Source organism: Thermobia domestica, chromosome 8 (assembly GCF_964235325.1).
Source record: "Thermobia domestica chromosome 8, izTheDome1.hap1.1, whole genome shotgun sequence".
NCBI lineage: Eukaryota > Metazoa > Arthropoda > Insecta > Zygentoma > Lepismatidae > Thermobia > Thermobia domestica.
Window position 1 is genome coordinate 271,036,100 of NC_137461.1, and position 21,393 is coordinate 271,057,492.

The window sequence follows — 21,393 nt, forward strand, 5'->3', positions numbered from 1 at the left end:
TTCCCCCATTTAACACAATCTCTTTTCGTTTATGATACAAATCGTCGAACGTGAAATTTACCGATTTTGTACTAGAGTTGTGTAAGTTAAGCAACTGTACTGGTTCATAGTAATTAAGAAATAATGAAACCCAATATAACTTTTGACTTAGTCATCATGATTTTTCTGTTTATCTAACTAATTTTTTTGTACTTACATTTATTATGAATGTGTACCAATTATGAAACAAAGTGATGTTCAATAAAACATTATTTTTTTTTCCGAATTCACGGATGCACCCTAATTTGATATATATATATATATATATATATATATATATATATATATATATATATATATATATATATATATATATATATATATATATATATATATATATATAAGGAACAAGAAACAAATATGAACACGCTTTAATTGGGACAAAAGTTTAGGTTAATAGCTGATAAAATCTCCATCACACACAATTACAAAGGGAACTGTCGAAGAACAACTACGGATTAGTTATGAATGAACCTGAACTATCTTTTTTTGGTTGATTCAACAATCCTTCTGCAAAACCCTTAGACATCAGTTCAGTTTGACATTTATGGTGCATGGAGTTGAGGGATATATTGACAGTAGCTTGAGGAGTCTTTTTTCACTCTTGGAGATGACTGAACTTTTCGCTAACACTTGCGGGTTTTCACCTCCCAACTAGCTTCCCACATCAGCTCATCATACTCAGATCCGGAAATTGACGAGGTAGTTCCTGCATCTGACTCTATTGAGTAAGAACAAATTCTGCATGTTCTGGAGTGGTTTGCAGTAATTTTTCTCTTGGTAGACGAATCCATGTCTACACTTCTGGTAGATACACAATAGCACAACCACAACGTTCTCAAGAATGTGTTATATCGTACTTCTAATGACATGATGCAAAGGGTCCATTTCGCTTAAAAACTAGAGTAACTCTAAGGATGTATGTGCATTGCTTGCTCTTGTTTAGTGTTGTGTTAGGTAATCATTTGTAGTATGTCGGGCAAAGTAGACGGAGACGAATGTTCAAGCGTGCAAACGGTAGTGATGCAAAGTGAGGGAGTATGGGTAGCTAGTGCAAATGTATATAAAGGCAACCCATGTTGGGTGTCACAAGAACCAGGTCTAATATAACAACGACCAACAACCTAGTAAAACCCGGCGGAGAATAATACTGACCGGAAGCAAAGTCTCAGTAACAGGGATCATCCAGCACTGAAGAGGAATGCCACCAATGACCGAATACGGCAAAAGGAAGTGCAGAACTAAACCTGTCCACCCAACTGAACATTGGCAATTGGGTTGATTTCCAAATAACTGTTCACCAACGACAACGCTTTGGCGCAAAAATGGGTGAACAGATAACATGACGACTCTTCTATGAAGCATGAAGTCGGCTGTGTGATCCTGTGGTCCGCAACTTTCTGGTATTACGCACACAGGACGCAGTAATAGCAGTGATAACGTATCATCTTGACCCAGATGTTTCCGGTCAATTGCACAATTCTCTAAGATGACGTTGCACCAATTAACAGTGCTGGTCTGTTAGGGTGCGGCTTCATGATCATTGAGAACTACTATATCACTTCCCTGGCCTGTTCAATCCCCAGACCCCAACATTACTGAACACCTGTGGTCAGTCCTGGAGCTGATACTCTAATGCTGATATCCTTATCCATCCTCTCTCACAGAAAGAAGTGATTAACTGCATAAAGCATGATACATATTCCTCTGGAAACCATTCATTACTTATATGTCTCCATTCCACGGTAAATCAGAGCTTTCTCCAGACTTCACGCCGTGTTAATACGGTAAGTTGCAGTTTCTTCAGGTATTTCTACTGTTTCGATTATATAATATATATATATTAGATAGATAGATACTCTGCTCAAACACTACCCCTTTATTAAAAATAAACTGAGAGTAAAACGTTCAAAAAATTAAAAAGGGCGTACCTTTGACTGGTTGTATGGGCCTATCGTGAATACTGTTGTGTTGCTGTAGCTTATAATATACATTACTTCAACTGTCCTTAATTTTTGAGCACTAGTATGTACTAAGAGTACTCAAGAAAACGCAAAGCTAACAAAAGAACAGTTAGTTCTAGAACGCAAAGGACATACTATCAGACTGGGCATATTTGTACTTTCGCACTTATAAAATTTCTTTGTAATAACTTATACTACTTTTCTTTATTTACCTTTTTAGTGCATTTTATTTGTTTTATATCCTAAAATATTTCAACCTTTAATGGTCCTGAGACATCATCAGTTAGCCTGACTGTTTCTAGGAAGGAAACTCTATCTGCTTTAGTGGATCACATATTTCAGTGTTTTTAACTGCAATGTTGTCAATTCCATTGTCTAGGCTCTTCTAGGTAGAGGATTTCGTATATTGAACCTTTATGACTATAAATGAACTTCATTATTATTATTATTATTTTACGTAATAATTTATATCATCCCACTGTTTGTCCAAAGTCCCTGTGTCTTGGTTTCAGTGGAGTTCCCTAGTTCTAACAAAATAAGATTTATGCAACCCACAAAAGCAGTTCGAGTTTTCCTGTTTTGTTCCTAGACATAATCAGCCCAGACGAAGACTTCACAACTATCAGAAGTTGAAATATTGAAGGAAATACAACAAACATAACGCACCAAAAGGTAAAATAAAAAAAATATTACATTCTTATATTACGAGTACGTTCAAACCATGATGAAAACTTTAACATAACTTATCCTGATTTGTTAGAAACAATCAACAGTAGGTTTTTCTTTAACTTGATTCATATTCTTCTAAGTAGCCAAACTGACGAATAAATGCGACTTTTAAAAAAGTGGGTGCGTAGATAATCAGAATGAACTTTAAAAGCAAGTCAAACTACAGTAGAATCAAGTTTACTGCAATGTTCGTAACATTATCGTACCCAAAAGCTTGCAAAATTTATTTAGTTTAACACATCATTACAAATAAATACTTACAGCTTCTGGGTGTAAGTCTCCCAGATGAAGCGACTGAAACTGCATCCGCAGAAACGTCTGACGCCGTCTCATCTACTTGCTTCAGGTGAGCATCAATATGAGCATCAATATCCTCACTAACAGAATCCTAGAATTGTAGATAAAATTAAATGTCATCTACTCATAATTCAAAGACGGAAATGGTCTGGTATTTTAGCTCTGAAGTTAATTTTATAAACACTGCCTGCAAAAGTTTATGCCGTCTTTTCAACGTATAATAGTTTCTTAATCAATATTCTTTTCTAAATAATTAGTAAAAATTATTTATTTCGTTCTCAAAAATTGTTAAAAAAGTTAATTTTAGCTTCTTAGGAAATGTTATTTTTATCATGAATTGACATGAGGACAATTCAAAATGGAGACCGATCTTATGTAACTTTCATGCATAACTTATAGTGATCATTAACTTTGTCAGCAGGATTTAATTTCGGGATTATCAATACAATCCAGTGAGCGGTCAAAAAAATTCATTGGGATTTTCAGGCTGAACATTTCGAGATTATTAATTTTCCTCAAAACCCCTGATGGCAGAACTTTGTCTTTCTGCGATGAGCATTTGTAAGTCAAAAGTTTTCTGCAGGAATTTTGCAACAATTTTCTGCAGAAGAAACACTTGTGATTCTTAAAAATACGCTTTACGCGACGTAAAAAACAGTTCAAACTATATTTATGCGAGTAGTCCGTCTATTTAAGACATCTACACATAGGTGGCATGTTTCTATGCTTTTTTGTCGGCTATTTTTTTAATCCTCTGGTAATTTTTTTGCGATCACATCGCAGATCGCGGCATGTTCTACTATGGGGTCAGTACCATCACGTGAATGTTAGAATGAATTTTTAAAAATATATTTATACATAGTAGTCCCATTTGATGGTATATACATATTAATAGACAACAATCTAAAATTTTCCATACTGCTTACCAGTAGTATAGTATTAACTTGCGCAACGGGTAGATAACCGGGTCCCGACATCCCAAAACTTCCTAAGTCGATATACTTTTATTCACTTTCTTAATAAAACTATATTTGGTTAGCAGAAAAATGATTGATGTAGCATGAAGATTTGATCTTACTTCATCTGCACTATTTCTCTTCTTATAAAAACGATCTAGTTCTGTAATTTATTTTCTGAAAATATAGATGAAAAATACTTTACAATTACTTGTCATTTCGGGTGCAGAATAATGCTCGTTCAATACCATACAGATGTAGTGGTTTGTACTACTGGACTCCCCTCAAACCTTGAACTCTTCTAAAAAAAATTCGTGCCTGGTAGATATTATTTCTTCTTCTTATCAATTTTAATTATTAGAGTTTGGAACCAACATTAAGTTGTCGGTGCATGTCTCATACAGCCTCGGTGTAGGAAAGGAACGTGAAACTTCTGACAAAACTTCGTTACAAACTGATTTTTGCGAGGTTGCATTACTATATATAATATACGGAGACTTAATTGGAGCTCCATTGACTTGTTCAGCCGCGATGAGACAGATTTCTTGATAACTCTCTGTGGCCTATTTGATGGAGACAGAACTTTAATTCCTCAGTTTTGAAAAATAAAATTATTTACAAATTCGATTCTACTACTATTGCTAATAATCAAGCTATCACCGACCCTATTATTTCTATATTTTTCTACAACATGAAATGTACACTGATTTTTATTAATAAAGAAATTCTAAAACTAAGTTCTTCTAATCTGAAAGGGTAGACAGCGTCTCAGAGCGCGTTATTGCTGCTCACTATTAACGATTCCAGCATCAAAGAGCTTCATTCCAACTGCAACTGGAACTTTGATAATCAATAATGAAAATTCTTAGGAAGCTCTTTTAACCGTTCGCTTAACCCTAGAACGGTCGGTCCGGGTCTGTGAGACCTATCTACTAAAATTTTAAATAAATTTTTCAACTTAAAATTAGCGGTTTGAGTTGTAACTTCGGATACCTTCCTGAAACGCCTGATAAGAGACGTCAGTGTCGCAAACCAGTTTGATTTATTGTTAGTTTGCTTTTTATAGAGCTCTGAATATTGCGTGGGCCTGTCAGACCCAGCCCGACCGTTCACGTAACTTTTTTTTTTTTTTTTTTTTTGCTGGTGTCAAACATCTTTAAGAAGTTTACTTTTTTAGTGTGATTACCTATTCGACATTTTTTGAGTGTGTATATACGAAGAACATTTCAGATGGTATTTTGAGCAACTTTTGAACATAATGGAATGAGAAACAGTTTCTGCGAGTAAAATTCATAGAATTTTATGATGATGATGAAAGTGAACTGTATGATTCCGATGCAGGTTCTGATTTTGAATTATTTAGTTACCATGATAGTAACAGTGAGTGTGGTGAAGAAGGTGACAGGAGTAAAGAATAGTTATCTGCTGCAGCAGCTGAAAAAACTCTACCCAATGAGCCATTAGATAACAATCTTGCCAACAATGAAAACTAAAAAAAACTTTATCCCCTGACATTCAGTATCTTTCAAAATAGGTGGTGCCGCAGGTTATGTTAAATAAACTTATAAGTATCCTCTACAATATTACTTATTTATAACAACATTTAAGCAAGTATTGTTTTTTATATATTTTTAAAGAAAAGCCCATATAATTTACTAACAAAAATATGTACGCAATTACAAATATTTTTAAAAAATGAGCGAAAACACCAGTTTTGAGCTGAAATGTTTTTTCTGCTTTAGAAATACTTGCAATTACATAAAATTATGTTTTTATTTTAAAAAAAAATATCGTTCACAAGTTAATTAGGCAATTTCATTTTCTTGGGTCTCTCAGACCCAGCCCGACCCCGTTCATGAATATTTTTTTTCCCGCCCGACCGTTGTAGGGTTAAGCTTATGGAATGCTACTTATTCTACACTTACATCTAACTGTTCCTCCTGTTTACACAATTCAATTTTTGGAGAGGATCTTTCTTGACTATTTCGACTGGAACTTAAACTATGCCTCGCTCGTTTGGTCGGCGGCGAATCGTCAGAACCTTGGTACTGAAAACAAAAAACAAACATTTAATAATTTGCTCATCTTTAAATCACCACAAACTGAAAATAACTAATAATTTCATGCTTGTAATGAGTGACCGGAATATATACAATCAAGTGAATAGTAGTGATTATTAATTGGATTGGACAAGGACAGGCCAGGATGCACTGCTATCGACTCTTCTCTTGCTGTGATAATAAATTTCCAAGGTTTTTTTTTTTTTTTTAAACAATATTTACTGAAGTTAATTAGTTGTATTTTACACTAAACTTCGAATATATTTGAAAACGATGAAGATGTCCAAAGTAACGTAAGAATTATAAGAAGATTTCAACGCTGCAAATGTTTTTCAATGCTAAATTTACTATTTATTTTCAGAGTTAACTAAAGGATTTTGAGGAGCACAACATTTTACGAAAATATGTTTCGAATTAACAGCTTATTTTTTATTTTTATTATTATTATTATTATTATTTTTTTTTTTTTTTTTTCATTTGTACGAAATTTTTAACGAAACAATTCTCAATCAATTTATCTTCATAAACTATTAATCCAACTCACAAGAAAGAAAGAAAGAACGAATGGGGTTAGAGAGCTGAGAATCGCTTTCAGCATATTGTACTTCTGTGTAACCATGAAAAATGGTAAACTTATTCTGAAAGATTTTGATGAAAAAGGACAATCTTATTCAAAGTTATACTGAAACACAATATAATGTTTTCCAAATCATATGGGCTATAACGTAGAATTTGGTACAGAAGAGAGCTAAATGGAATAGTCACGCACAGAATCAAGTGATATGCCACTTAACATCTTGAAGTAACTAAGCCCCTGAAACTATATTGCCACGCGTTTCTGTTACTGTTTAATAATAACTTTTAAGTTCAATGCAATATATGTTCTCGAATTCAAATCCTTGCCCTGACATTGCTATTTCATTTTTCTACAGGAACTGAAACAGTGAGGCGTCTGCTATTTTTTATTTTGCTCAACACTGTAATAGTACAATTGACATTAGGTAGTTCACATATTCTTCAGTTATTCCCGTAATATAATGCCTCAACTCAATTTTCAGTCAAGTTCTACGACACACCCCTAATTAGAAAATGTAACAGTGCCCTCTAATATATTTTTAAACATAAATATTCATTAAACGTGCTCATCGCTCAAAGTGACCTCACCCGTAAATCCAAAACTGTAGAAAATTGCAAGGTTTTCATCGTTTTACAATTAATCAAGATATATTAATTACGCATAGCCTAATTAATAATTACCTTACAAAAAATCTCAGTAACGAATGGAAAACTTCATATAAAAGCTCCTCATCTCCATCAACGGAGAAAGAAAAACGAAACTTCACAAAAGTGAACTATGACTTTTAGAAGTATTTTTTCCTCTACAATACCATGAAAAACACTATTATCAATCTCGTTTATGAAACTAAAACAATTCGATACATATACCTCTAAATCATCAACACGGTGCGAAGTACAGATTTAAAAGTAATAATATCTCTTAACCTGAAGTATTTAGAGGAATAGTAATAATAATACCTGGCTAGTCCAAGTGAAGTACTCACATTTGGTAACTGCCGACGTAACTGTTCATCGTCTTGAAATCCATCGTAAGGAGTTCGATGTGGAGCATACACGAACGTGCCATGTTTTTCTCGTAACCTCTTGATATGGTGCTCTACTTCCTAAAATATAATTAAATCATTAATTAATCCATGTAAAATATACAACAACTTGTTCAGAAATTAATAATGTAACAAGAATACATCCAAAAATTCGAATTAAAATTGTTGATATACACATTCATAAAATAGGTTGTATTTGGTATAAATTTACTAATATACTTGCAAGTCGATATTATACATATAGGATGTTTTAAATCAACAACGACAACGTTTGGCAGGTGATTCCTGAAACCAAGTAGTGAGGGGGGGAAATTCTGAAAGTGGTGTTTCAGTTGTAGATAGCTATTGTGGTTCCTATCAACAAGTTACAGTCTGAAGTGTTGTGGTTGCTGTCGTAAGAAGTTAACGACATTCAAAGCGAGCGTTCAACAGTTCGAATGGGCCAGTTTAAAATGATCGTGACGTGTTTCGTGCATCAATCTTTTGTTCTGTGTAGTCCTGTAATTGCAGCATAATGGGAAAAGCAAAAGACCTTCCTAATAGATTTAAGCATAAAAATTGCTATGTATGGCACAGACATTTGGCCTGAAAGTGTTCGAAAGATTCTTTGTGCCGAGGGAATAAAAGCACACGGTCAAGAAAGAAAACAAAGTCTACTCCAATCATGGTAAAGAAGCGCCTCGAATGGGCACAAGACCTAGAATATTGGACTGCTGACGATTGGAGAATAGTGTGTTTCAGTGATGAATCATGTATCTTTGTCTGATGAATGTTCACAATAGGTGCGACGTTGACCTGGGAGGAATTCAAGTTGGAATGTCTTTAATAAACCGTGAAGCATCCTACTTCAGTCATGGTCTGGGGTGTCATCTCTGTCTTTGGGCCTGGAAGACTGTATATAGTAGAGAGGACAATGAAGCACGACCAATACCTACAAGTTCTTCAAGAAGAACTGCTTTCCCAGACTGCACTCTGGTTTGATGACGTACAATTCATCTTTATGCATGATGAAGTCCCATGCCACCGGACCAAAGCTGTGACAAAATTCTTCGAGGACAACGAAATTAGTGTTCTTCCGTGGCCAGGCACTAGTCCTGATATGAAACAGATTGAAAACTTTTTGAGCTTCATGAAAGAAAAGCTATAAAAAGAAGCACATTAGAACCAAACTTCAATTGATCAAGGAGATCTTGTGGTATCACGATGCTGAATTGAAGGATCAGGAACTCGTACAAAGGATCTCACAAAGGATAAAAAACTTAATAAAAAATAAGGGATTTCATAAGAAATATTAATCTTTGTGTAAGAGATAATTTTCTTATAAGTACTCCATTTCATTTTTTGTTTCCAATTTGGATATACACATTTTATAGTAATTATATCTGAATGTTACGTACGCATTTATTTTATTGATATTGAAAAGCATATGCCACTTCCACTAGAAATTAAGACAGAGTTACAAAGTAGTAATTTGGACTAACTTCGAACGCATTTTCTCACGTAATATTGTAAGAACAGTAAAATATTCAGAAACTGAATGCTGAGTCTAATAATTTGAACACGTCTGTAAACAGAATAGCACTAAATTCACTGTAGTACAAGGAAATACAAAAGTTTAACGAGTATGTACGTCATAACAAAAATTAATGGAATTAATATTCGTAATACAAAACAGTAAAAACCTTGCATTGCCAACAAAAAGAATCAATGTCATTGTATAAAAGAAATAGCACTAAAGATAGTAAGACATAAAACTAATTTTAAAGTAATAATACGAAATGTCAGAAAATACTCTTCAAATTAATATTCAGAATTTGTATCGAGAGAACGTCTTCCTTTACGCGAATTTACCAAATTAGCAATGTAGGCGATTCTTAGTTTCTCTTACCATAAATGTGAGATGAAGATCGTTGGTACTAACTTTTGCTCTAACATTTTCTTATACTCAATTTGAAGGACTGGGCAATGACCACACTTTTTTTTAGCACATTGTTCACATTAATTTGCAAAGTGCTCAATCTGTCTTAATTATTTCCATATATTATTTTCGTTTAGTATTTCCCAAGTAAACGTTTCTTTTCTTTGCTCGAATTAAATTCTTCAAATTCGAGCTAAGAAATATTAATTATTTATCGAGCGTATTGAACGCATTGTAACATTTCAAATTATTCACCTAGTCATCTTCATCCGTCAATGTTTCTAACAGTATTTCGAGGGTGACACTTGGACACGAATTCTCAAGACACACAATGGCTTAAATCCTTTTACAAACACAATCTTTACATTGGCTTTTCTTGTGTTTCAACAGTGGTAATTCAATAATATTACGTAGATGTTTTCGATCCTTTCTCTATTATGTTATATGTTGCTCTTATAATTTTACTATATGCATAATATATACTGGGTTTGTCCCGAAAGTATTACGACTGAATTGTTTTAAGAAACTGATTTCACAATTTTGACACGTCGACTTAATAGTTTTTAAAATATGGCCCTTCTGCATCAACACAACGTTTCCAGCGACTCTACCACTCACCGAAGGCTTTTTGGAATGCTCTTCAGCTCCCTCGTTACGGCCACGTGAATGGCCTAGATCGAACTGTGATGCCGTCCTTTCATGACCTTTTTCAGTCGGGGGAAGAGGAAGAAGTATGCAGGAACGACATCTGAGCTGTAGGGTGACTGGGAAAGCTATGTGATGCCATGTTTGGTCAGGAAGTCCATCACAGCAGAGGCAAGTGTGGATCGGCGCCTTGTCGTTATGAGGCTTCCATGGTACAGCGATTGTTGGACTGACGCGGCGACTCGTTGTCTGAGTCTCTCAAGTACTTCCACGTAGAATACAGCATCGTCTGACCAGGTGGTATCTTTGTGAACCACTTCTTTGCATTCAGAAAAGATTATCAACATCAATTTCATTTTCGACTTGCTCATTTTTTCGGGCGAGGTGAGGCGCGGTGTGCCATTCAGAGCTTTGGCGCTTTACGCAGTGTCACTCGCAGTTTTACCCAGTTTGACGCCAAACTTCACAGCGTAACGCTGCTCTAATAAACGATTGACTATGGAGATGACAAGGCACCTTGAAAGGGGTTCACCTTAAACTCGATCTACACTCCGTGAAGGCTTGGAGACGACTGGCAATTGATGCGCTGGTAACTAAGACCCCACTCCCAGCAGCATCCCCCTCCTTCACCACGTTTTTTTTGGCGGGGAGGAATCAGTTCTACTACTTTCCGGACAAACGTTGTATGTGTGTGTCCTAGGACAGTGCAATACCTATTTACTTTACTCTTTTTATTTATGTTTTAAATTTTTCATCTGAATTTTTTCTCTTAATCAGAACGTAAAAGATTCTGCTCCTGAGCCATTGTGTGCTGCTGACGATATATGTCCGAGTGTCACACTCGAAATATTGGAAGAAAAATTGACTGAAGAGCATCACCAGCTGAGTAATTTGACATAAAGGAACATCTTTTACGTACAAAATTCTCATTAATACGTAAAACAAAATACGTCGTTACGTAAGCGCGTCACATTAGTTCCAAATTATACGAAGATGACACTTTTTGTTTACAGCAATTACATTTTTTTCTTTCAAAATAATAATAAATTTAAAAAAAATCCTTTTGAACACGCCTGAAATCAACACAAACAGAAGCACTGATTTCTCGAACTGCACTGGATCGTTATTGAAGTATAAAGAAAAATTTAAAAACCTAGATGCTTCTCTGTGGTGTCACTACACAAGTCCTACGATGTAAAATATTTCCAATATAACAAATGGAACGACATATAATAGAGTTGTTAAAAGAAAGAAAAATTAATCGCTAGATTATTGGTTTCAGCGCTTCTCAACCAACTAATGAATGGTATGTACTTTTTACAACTTCCTTACATATACTGTCAATATAAGAAACCGATCTATCTTAAATATGCAATAATATCATCACAAGATAGAACTCAAGAACAAGAATGCATAACTTTAATACGTTAAAGATGGATAGTATCATAAAAATGAGGTATTACCTTTATACAACCTTCCAAATTATTTTTCTTCATGTTCTTAGCTGGTGCAGGCATTTCCTTACTGTACAAAAAGCATTCTTTCATTGGTACCCACGCTCTAGAAAACAAAAAAGAGCATAATCATCCATATTATATATATATATTCCCCAACTATGTACCAGACATATATTTTACATTTTGGTAATTTACTTGACAAAATGCATTATATAAAAAAAAAATCTTAGTCTTGGGAATAAGTATGTATAAGATCAAGAACTATATACATTTTTACGTTAAACTCTCATTCCATAATTACATATGTGGGATGATCGAAAAAAAATGTTATATGGCTTAGGTGTGAGGCACAGCTTGAAGATAAACACACCTGATGACAGAGGGCACTCAACAATAGTCCTCGTTGTAATCACAGCTTTTGTTCAACCGCTTATCACAACAGCAGATAAAGTTTTCTAAACCATTTGCATAGAAATCCACGTCAAGTTCTCGTAGCCACTGAGGCAGCGGTTTTGCCAAAATCGCATGCCGGATAATGGTGGCCAGACTTTTTCCTTTAGACCAGGGAAAATGTGGAAGCAACTGGAGCAGGTCAGGGCTGTAGAAGGGGTGCTCTAGTCGTTTCATGCATATCGTTAGTGGTTGAAGTACTGGGTCTACCGCTAGGACTTAGGACTTAGGATTTCGACTTCTGCGCTTTCGGCATCTATGGCCATGTTCGAGGGATGATGTCCCTCGGCGTACACACTATCCGGAGAAAGGAAAGGAAGGAAGCGGCCTGGGACCCATATGTTAGGTACCACCCTAACATTTGCCTGGTATGAATGAGGAAAACTTAGGAAAATCTCATTCAAGATGCCTGGCCTGAAAAAACGTTTTACACTTTTTCGACTATGCCCCACCGGCAATCGAACCCGGGACCGCTCGTACCGAAGGCGAAGGCATAGCGACTAAGCTACGCGGGGCCACTCTATCGCCATGTCCAAGGTGTCATTAACACTATTGGTCCATCTTTCTTTGAAAGCACCACACCACTTCCCTTGCAATGTAGCTCTCCCCATACACCTCTACAATCTGCCTATCAATGTCAGCCTGTGTAGTTTTGTTTTGGCTAATAGGAACCGCACCACTGACCTCACTTCTACTCTTGACCAATTTTCTAGACGAGTCATTTTTAATGTAACATTTTTTCGATCATCCCTCCTAGATACTACTACTAATACTAAAATAGAAACAAAAGAATTTTATTAACCTGTCATGTGCTCCAAAAAACCGCACGTCGACTGAGCCATCTTTACTAACTTTCATTGCTTTCGCAGGCCAAAAGGGAAATCCTTTTAATTTCGCCCAAACTAATGTATGAGGACGCCTCTGTAAGATCAGAAAATAAAATAATAAGATGTATTATATACATATGGAACATTTTACAACAGAATAAATGTTACCTTCATTTTTACTTTCACTCAATGTCTATTTCAAATTGCAGATTCTTAGTCATGGAACGGGTGTCCATAATTGTAATTATAAGGCGTTTTTATCTGGAATTCTTGGCAAACCAACATATACTTTTGTTCTATAAGCATCACAGTGTTAATCTAGTTGATTGCTAAACTCATATATTGATGTAAAAGGTCATTACGTCATGTTTCAATATGGAGGCTTTCTCAGTATGTGAAAGAAATTGCATTACTATTTATAAAATTGTAATTATAATGAATTTACATGTTAAAGTGTTCTGACATACGGGATCATTCCTTTTTTAAAAATTCATGATCTTACAAACAGAAGAGGACTAACTTCTGTTTCGGTAGCAAGAAATATTTATTTCCTTAATTATGGTAAAATTTAGAGACTAGTAAACGGACATACACATACATGAATCAAGTTAAAATTTACTTTTTTACCCCATTTCTCGTAAGTCATTAACTTTGTGATTTCTAGAACTCTTCCTCGTGCGAGTCACAATTATCGAAATACACATTAAATTCTTAAGAGGGCCCATCACGGCGAAATTAAAATATCGTTAATTTTACGGTAATTATGTGATATCTTCAAATAGATAAAAAGATAATCGAAAAGTGGAATGAGAACTCGCTAGAAAAACGTGTAAAACGTGTAAATATTATTTTACACGAGATACCGTTATCATTACTCATTTACTTTTCAATTTCCAGCCATTTAGAAAATCGGCATTTATTTTCGCTTTTATAAATGGCTTCAACAGGGAAAGCTACTAGGTGATTCTCGATAACGGTACCTCATGCAAAATAATATTGTCTATTGCGTTCTTGTTCCACATTTCGATTATTTGAAGATATCACATAATTACTGTAAAATCAGCGGTATTTTAATTTCGCAGTCAGTAGGCCTATTAATGGTCTTTTTTATTTATTTTTTTTTTTAACGAAAATATTGTTATTTTTGGAATAATTAGCAACAACGTATTACGCTCTCTAGAAATACATGTAAATGGAACACTACATTTTTAAAAATGGTTAAAACTGATTTATTTTTCAAGGAAATATGCAGTAAGTGATTTTCTTCCCTAGAATCGTCTTTACATATATATATGTAGTGGGTCTTCAATGAGTACTACACACACTTGGTGTTTTACTTTCTAAAATAAATATAAAAAGTGCTTCAATTGATAGAATATATATAATGTTTATCATTAGCTTGTTTTCACCAGAAACTCCTTCGCACAACAAGAAGTATGAACGCTACAAGTGCTGTGTAGGTGTACGGCAACACTCAATGGCCATTTAATTAGCCTTTTATTTATTAAATATCCAAAAGATAAAACAGAACCTTCCACGAACCAGATATTTGCATTTGAATTTTCAGCGTGGTTTCTTTACAAGGAGACATTTGAAGAAAATATCACAAATTACTGACTACAACTGTCCACTTCTACGATAATCTCAAATGGCAATGTAAAATATAAATAATAGTCCGCGTCACACGAATTGGCGTGTGGTAATTGATTTGCGGACAATTATGAATGATTAGATTCCTCCCTGAAGGGTTAGTAACAGCGCACTGCGAGCTTATTGACTGATACCACACGCCAATTCGGGTGTTGCGGACTATAGTCCACGTAAATAGTAGTTCTGGAATAGCCTTAAGATTCTGATATCCAGATTACGAAGAAATGTAACTGATGTCAATCGCAATCATTACTTCAACGGACAGTTATACAATTTCAAGAATCATTTAATAATGAATTCTTAATAAAAATACTTACACAGACTTCAACAAACCACGAATCTTTCCTCGTGTGAGCATTCAAATAGCAGTCCGGACATGTTTCAATTTCACTCATTTCCTGCTTACAAATTTTAACTAAGGTTTTTGCAACCCCTGTCAGTTTTGCTTGGTCTGAAAAGAAAAAGCGAAATTTTAATATATTTGGTTAACAGGAAAGAACAATATTTCAGATCTAGTCAAACAGATTGTATTATTTCATGTTCATTTTTTTTTAATGGAGGAATAATCCCATGATATGTATGAAGTATTACTACACCATTAGCCTGACTATTATATTACTTCTAAATCCCATTTACTTTTCACTTCGGTCGCTGCTATTAGCTTGCAAACCAACAAACATGAAAAGGTATGTAAATGTTGTTTCTAACTACATATTGTATGTCCTAAACGATGCTCAGATATTTTGTGATGTATTTAAAAGTAGATTTATTATGTTTCACTTCGTTTCTAACGGACTTCAAATTCTATCCGAAACAGAGAATTCTCATGTCAATGTATTTGAAAGCTTCAATATGGCTGGTCTGCGTATCGAACATGGAATATTACTTATCAGTAATAATAATAATAATAATAAAAAATAGAAAAACATAATGCTGCCAACACTACTAGTGTTTGTCCCTGAAGGAAGTATCTCCAAGGAGGATCAACCACGTGCATTGGCCACTTGGTCACAAAGGGGTACATACAGAATTGAAAGAAATGTTTCGCTTAACAAAAATCAACATTCACACCTTTGTACATTGATCTCAAAGCTAAGGCTAAAAAGGAATTCGTGAACTTTATTATTTTCTGAATATTAAAATACACAAATGTCGCATTCTTCAGCAACTCAATGACTATTTTTACGTGCTACTTGTATAACAGTAAAAGATTTTGAAGAATAGAATAGGGTTCTCTGCACGACAGACTCATTTCTATTGAGTATATTTAACAATTTTTAAATTACTTTGTAAAATTGTTTATAAAATATATATATTTTTTTTAAAAAAAATAAAAAGACTTGAGCAACAAAATCGAAGTTACAAATCTGCACAAACGTCGGGTCGCAGTATGTATAAGAAATTTTACTTTTTATTTGCAGTGATCTTTTGATTTAAACTAAATTTATGTGCTAACAACATAATAGTATATTGGTAAGAAAAGAAAAAAAATCTGATGATCTGGTTGATCACATTTGTTATAGCGTTCAACTTTCATGCACATACAGAACAACACGCATCAAGAATCCAGCTGACATTTCATAAATGAGCCCAAATATTTGTATATAATGGAACAGCAAAATTAAAAATTTGGAAATATCTTTACATGACCAAGAATAGTAATAGTACCTAAGGTTACTCTCTACTTCCATAATTTCCCACTTTAACTTACATGTATTAAATATAACGGAATTGTGTAGTATCCATTTAGTATCTGCAAGAAACGCTTCAGTGCTACCATACATTCTCTTTCTAATATTTTTTTCCAATTGGGTAAGATCCATAGGATGAGCAACAAATTCACGATATCGAGGAAACTCATTTGGATCAACAGGTTTGCAAAACGGCTCCGCCTGCAAAGAAAATAACAGAAATAAATAAATAAATTTACGATTAATTGAATCAGACTTACTATTGATACGAAGAAAGGAATTGTCATTTATTCAGCTTTCTATTGGCATTATTTTTCTAGGTCTATCTATCTCTTTCCTACATAAATTGTAACAAACGTTTGTAGTCAAAAATATAATGTAGTATTTGTATTTTGTTAATATTTCTTATTCATTTTAAGTGGACACGATTCGTTTTACATAAATTGTCACGAAAGCATATTTTCCTGTGGTATTTTCTACAGTATACTAACAACCAGAAACCTTCGAAGTCTGGGTATGAAAATGAACGAACAAAAATTAGTTGGCGAGATTCGGGGGAAAAAAAATGTGCATAAATGTAGGAAAAACTGAAGCAGAAGACCAAGTATTCCCGATGAGCAGAAAATAATGATATTAGAGAATGGAAAAGAAACAGCTTACAACACTAGCTGATGAGAAAATTCAAATGAAATCTTTGTCCTACGTCGCATGTGCTGTAGGCTAGGAGATGGATGATTAACGAAAGTGAATGAATATGAATTGGTGGAATGAGAATGTGAAAGGAAACGGGACAACCCCGACTAAACCCATGGACACGATGTTCACCACTAATCACACTGCTTGGAATCGAACCGAGACCCTCACGCCACAAGCGAGTACTTCACTGTTTTGAGAGTTGCAATTGAAGTCACAGAAGCAGGCAATGATTACAACTAAACACTGTAGTTATCATAGGCATTCGGCCATCTCCTGACAAACTGAACGGTTTTCATGCGCTAATTTTCAGCTCTATAATCTTCATCTTGACATACCAATTACCTGTTTCAGTACTGTTTATCAATTGTAGCCTCTTTCGCCATTTTCCTCTTTTTCCCTCCATCGTATTTTCTATCGAGCCAGACAATAAACAGATTCAACATGTCCAAATCAGTTCCTCTTCCTTCGCATTTCTTCCTTACTATTTATTATTTGCAGCACTACTTACGATTGACCACAGCTTTCTCCATTCTTCTCAACACTCACATCTCCAAAGCCTTGGTCTTTTCTTTTCCGTCCCTTTTGCCTAACGTTATATTCATGTTTCTGCCACAGAATACAATATTGCACACGAAACATTTTATGAGTGTTTTTCTTAACTTTTTATTCAAAGACTGTCGATCGAATATCTCTTTCGCCATTCCTATCTTTGCATTTATTTCATGTTCGTATTTTATAGTAATTAGAGGATGTTCACATATAGTAAAAACATACAGGAAATAGGCACTAATAATGTAAAAAGATAAAAAAAAAAAAAAAAACACTAAAATCTACTCTACAGAATGAAAATATCAAATAAGATTAAGTACACTGTTTAAATAATTTACAAACGTATCTGATTGTTGTTTTCAGAGAACATCTCATTCTAAAGAAAGAGGCATGAAATTCTTTCCATGTGTATCTAATAAATAGCACCATTTTATCAATTCACACAACCGTCTACAAGTTTTACAGCACTCTACAAGCAACAGCCTGAAGAAAAGAACTAATATTCACTTTCGATTAAGCAAATAAATTATGATGTTAATACATTTTCATAGTCCATTACAATGAATTATTAATTGCGATTTCACACGAAAGTGGGGTGTAATTTTATTCGAGTTTTCACTTGATGTCTTTGATCAAACACACTTTTCAAAATCTAAAGCAATCTTTCAATTTTCACAGATGTAATCGGAGTATATTTAAAGCACGTAGTAAAAACATGTTGACTGATACATCTAAGTATTCCCCCAAATTCTTATTAGCCGCAATAACTCGCTCATATTTCTTGCGCTGATATTTTCACATATCGAAGTGATGTTTGACCCTGACCTGGACAAAGTTCACTTTTAAACAGAAGCAGAAGTTTTATTGAACAAGATATCTAACAGTTACGAAGTAATTCTAATACAGTCATTTGGGGGAAAAATATAAACAACAGACCCTGTTAGACATTAAGTTATAATATAGACTACAGAGAGCGAAATACGAAAATAATGTTATTGAAATTGAAGCATAGATTCTCCAAACGAACAGCAGCGCATTCATTTTTTTAAAAAATAATTTCTCTCATATTAAGAAATAAATATTTGCCCCAACATCCGGTTTTTATTCAATGCAAAAAGCTCTGTTCAATTCACAATTGCTTTTAACGTTTTAACATTTATTTTCATGGTCATCAACATAAAAAATTATGACCTGAAAAACCTGAAGACTCGTTGCCGCTATAAAGAAGCTTACCAATAAATTCCATCCTGTATATAATCAAACCCTGACAAGCTTATTACTTTACAAGTATCCAACATTTTTGAATCTGTCCAAAGCCCTATGGTCCAAAGCGAGACAGATCCTTTCCACATCTCTAACGTTTAAATTATTTTCAGGTTCGGTGAAAATGTGCAAAACATTTTGTGTTCCACCATTTCCGAAATTCATTTCACTGACAACTTTAAAGAAAAAACTCAAAAGAGTAAACTTGCAACTAGAAAACGGAAACTCTAGGTTTATGACCCCTTACCGGACAACGACAAGACGTGAGATCCATACTTTTCGACATACAAGAACTTCCATTATGCATTAAACAAAATCGTATTTTACAATATATTGACAAAACTTTCACCAAATTCTTCACATTTATGTTTTAGGCCGAAGTTGACGTAAAATCTTCGTTGAAACGCCAACAATTTATTTCTTTATTGTTCTTTGGGTTTTTCTATACATTTCAGGAGCAAAATACTGCCTCAGGCCATGAATCTATGTTTATCTTCAGCGATTGTTATGAATGACTAGTTCTCTAACTCTTGGGGGCATTTGGGAGGGAGAGAGGGAGAGGCTAGTTTTGAATGGAATTTCTCTATCCATCAGTTGCTGTAAGTCATTGTTGTTACTTGTGATTGTTGCGAGCAGAATATGGAGAACTGTATTTTAGAAATAAGTTATAACTGTATGCTGGAATTCGAGACTTGTGTTGAACTCCTTTGTGCTAAGCAGCTAGCGTACGCGCCTTTGGCGTGGGAGACCCGGGTTCGATTCCCGGCAGGAGCTCATGTGGTTTGGATTCCACGTTAACCAGTAGGTCCACGTCTCATATAGCCTCGCTGCTGAAAGGGACGCTAACTAAAATCAATTCAACTCGAGATTTGTGTTCTAAATTTAAATGTTACTTTACAGAGGGGAAAACAGTTTTGTGCACCTACTGTACAAAAGAAGTAGGAATAGTTTTACCCTTTTCAGTATAAAAGTTATTCTACTATTCTAATAAATTACTTGGCTAATAGTTTAAATACTTCTGTAAACATTCTCGAGTGGTGAATGTCTTCTTTGGGCATTTCATTTATTTATTTTTGCAACTACAGATGTAACTCAGGAGGTAATTTTAGATAATATTTTGAACAAGACTTTTTCAAAATGTGACTTTAAAAAAAATAGCTGCTTACTATGTTAAAGTTAATTTGTATTTCTGAGCACATCCTCCACGACTGGATACCACTTCCTGTCTTATTACCAAAAACGAGCGATATTGATAGTTGAATTCAGAAGTTTTAATACTTTCTACATTTTATTTTCATCATTTAAAAAAGTTCTATGATGAATGAAAGAAGTTTACCAGACAAAATTTAGGCATTCCTGCGCAAACCTAAGATTATTTTCTGATACCCCACAGATCAAATTGTAGTCACACCTGCAGAATCTTATGGTCTTTCTTAATCGTCGAATCGTGGCGGTTATTAGGTTCACAGGTGGTGTTACTTGGTATTAGCGTTACTCCAAGCAGGAGGACTATATTTTTGTCCGGTGAGCTTAGTCAACAGCCATTGTCCCATTGACATCTGGCATACTAACTAAGACTTCTGTAATTGAATCATTTGTTTGTTGAAAAGGATGTAATTGAATTATTTTCCAAGTTGTAACTGAGGTAACACTTTACATTTTCACTCATTTTTAAGCATGTGTCTGCGAATATAAAATTAGAGTTGCAGCAACATAATAAATCAGCGCTGCATGTGAAGAATACTTAAAGAATCAAATCATCTACTGCAGCAGATACCAATGTACAGAATGTAGCAAGATACAAGTATGTTCCTATAACTTCATGTAATATGAAGCGAAGCTTCTCACTATGGAAAAGTATCTTGAAAGATTTTAACTGATTCCAGACACGGAAAAACTTATTTACTGCAACAGTTCTGCCTATAGTGCGCAGCATACACTGAGAATTAATTTTGCGATCAAAGTTCTTTATTTCATTAGTATTTGAAACATGGGTTGCGCGAATCGAAACTAAAACTACAAACACTGAATTCGAGTGTGAAAATGTTCGGAGGTGTAGAGAGGGATACAAATAAATAAATGATATGTAGCGTGTTGTGGGTTATTATTCGTGAAGCAGAAATTTTATTGTATAATAATATCCTTTTTTATTTGGTAATAATATGAAAAATACCAGAAATAGACAAAGTAGGTCTATTTATGTAAACTATTCTCAACTTTTACCTTCGAGTAGTTTTCACTAGTAAAACATTTGGAAAAACTGTAAAATACTGCGCAACCATACACAAAGTCCACTACTTCGTTTGATTTAATAAAGCGTTCACCTGAACTCAAAAATCTTTTCAAGTTTTACGTCCCACGATTATGCCGGCTAGGCTAAAGGAGACAGATGATCAGAAATGAATGAAATGGTGGAATGAAGGAAGTGGGAGGAAATGGGAGAACCCCGAGAAAATCCACGCACGCAGTGTTTGTCCACTACAAAGCTCACTTTGCGCGAGCTGGGATCGAACCAAGGACCCCAGGCACCAGAGGTGAATACTTTACTACTGAGCCACTGCGGCCCATCAAATAGACTCA

General features: G+C 34.6%; 1 protein-coding gene across 15 annotated transcripts in view; it reads right to left on the minus strand.

The window, feature by feature from the left end:
• Zmynd8 (Zinc finger MYND-type containing 8) overlaps positions 1–21,393 on the minus strand; it is a 289,971-nt gene that overhangs the window by 103,712 nt on the left and 164,866 nt on the right. For 14 of the 15 annotated variants that reach the window (XM_081769796.1, XM_081769789.1, XM_081769790.1 and 11 more), the window contains 7 exons: positions 16,326–16,506; positions 14,932–15,065; positions 12,940–13,058; positions 11,694–11,790; positions 7,608–7,727; positions 5,911–6,033; positions 2,994–3,120 (listed from right to left, as the gene is read on the minus strand). In XM_081769796.1, the coding sequence (XP_081625922.1) occupies positions 2,994–3,120; positions 5,911–6,033; positions 7,608–7,727; positions 11,694–11,790; positions 12,940–13,058; positions 14,932–15,065; positions 16,326–16,506 (901 nt within the window). Of the gene's footprint in view, positions 1–2,993; positions 3,121–5,910; positions 6,034–7,607; positions 7,728–11,693; positions 11,791–12,939; positions 13,059–14,931; positions 15,066–16,325; positions 16,507–19,060; positions 19,103–21,393 lie in introns of those variants that run through there. The other variant, XM_081769799.1, reaches the window with a different exon arrangement.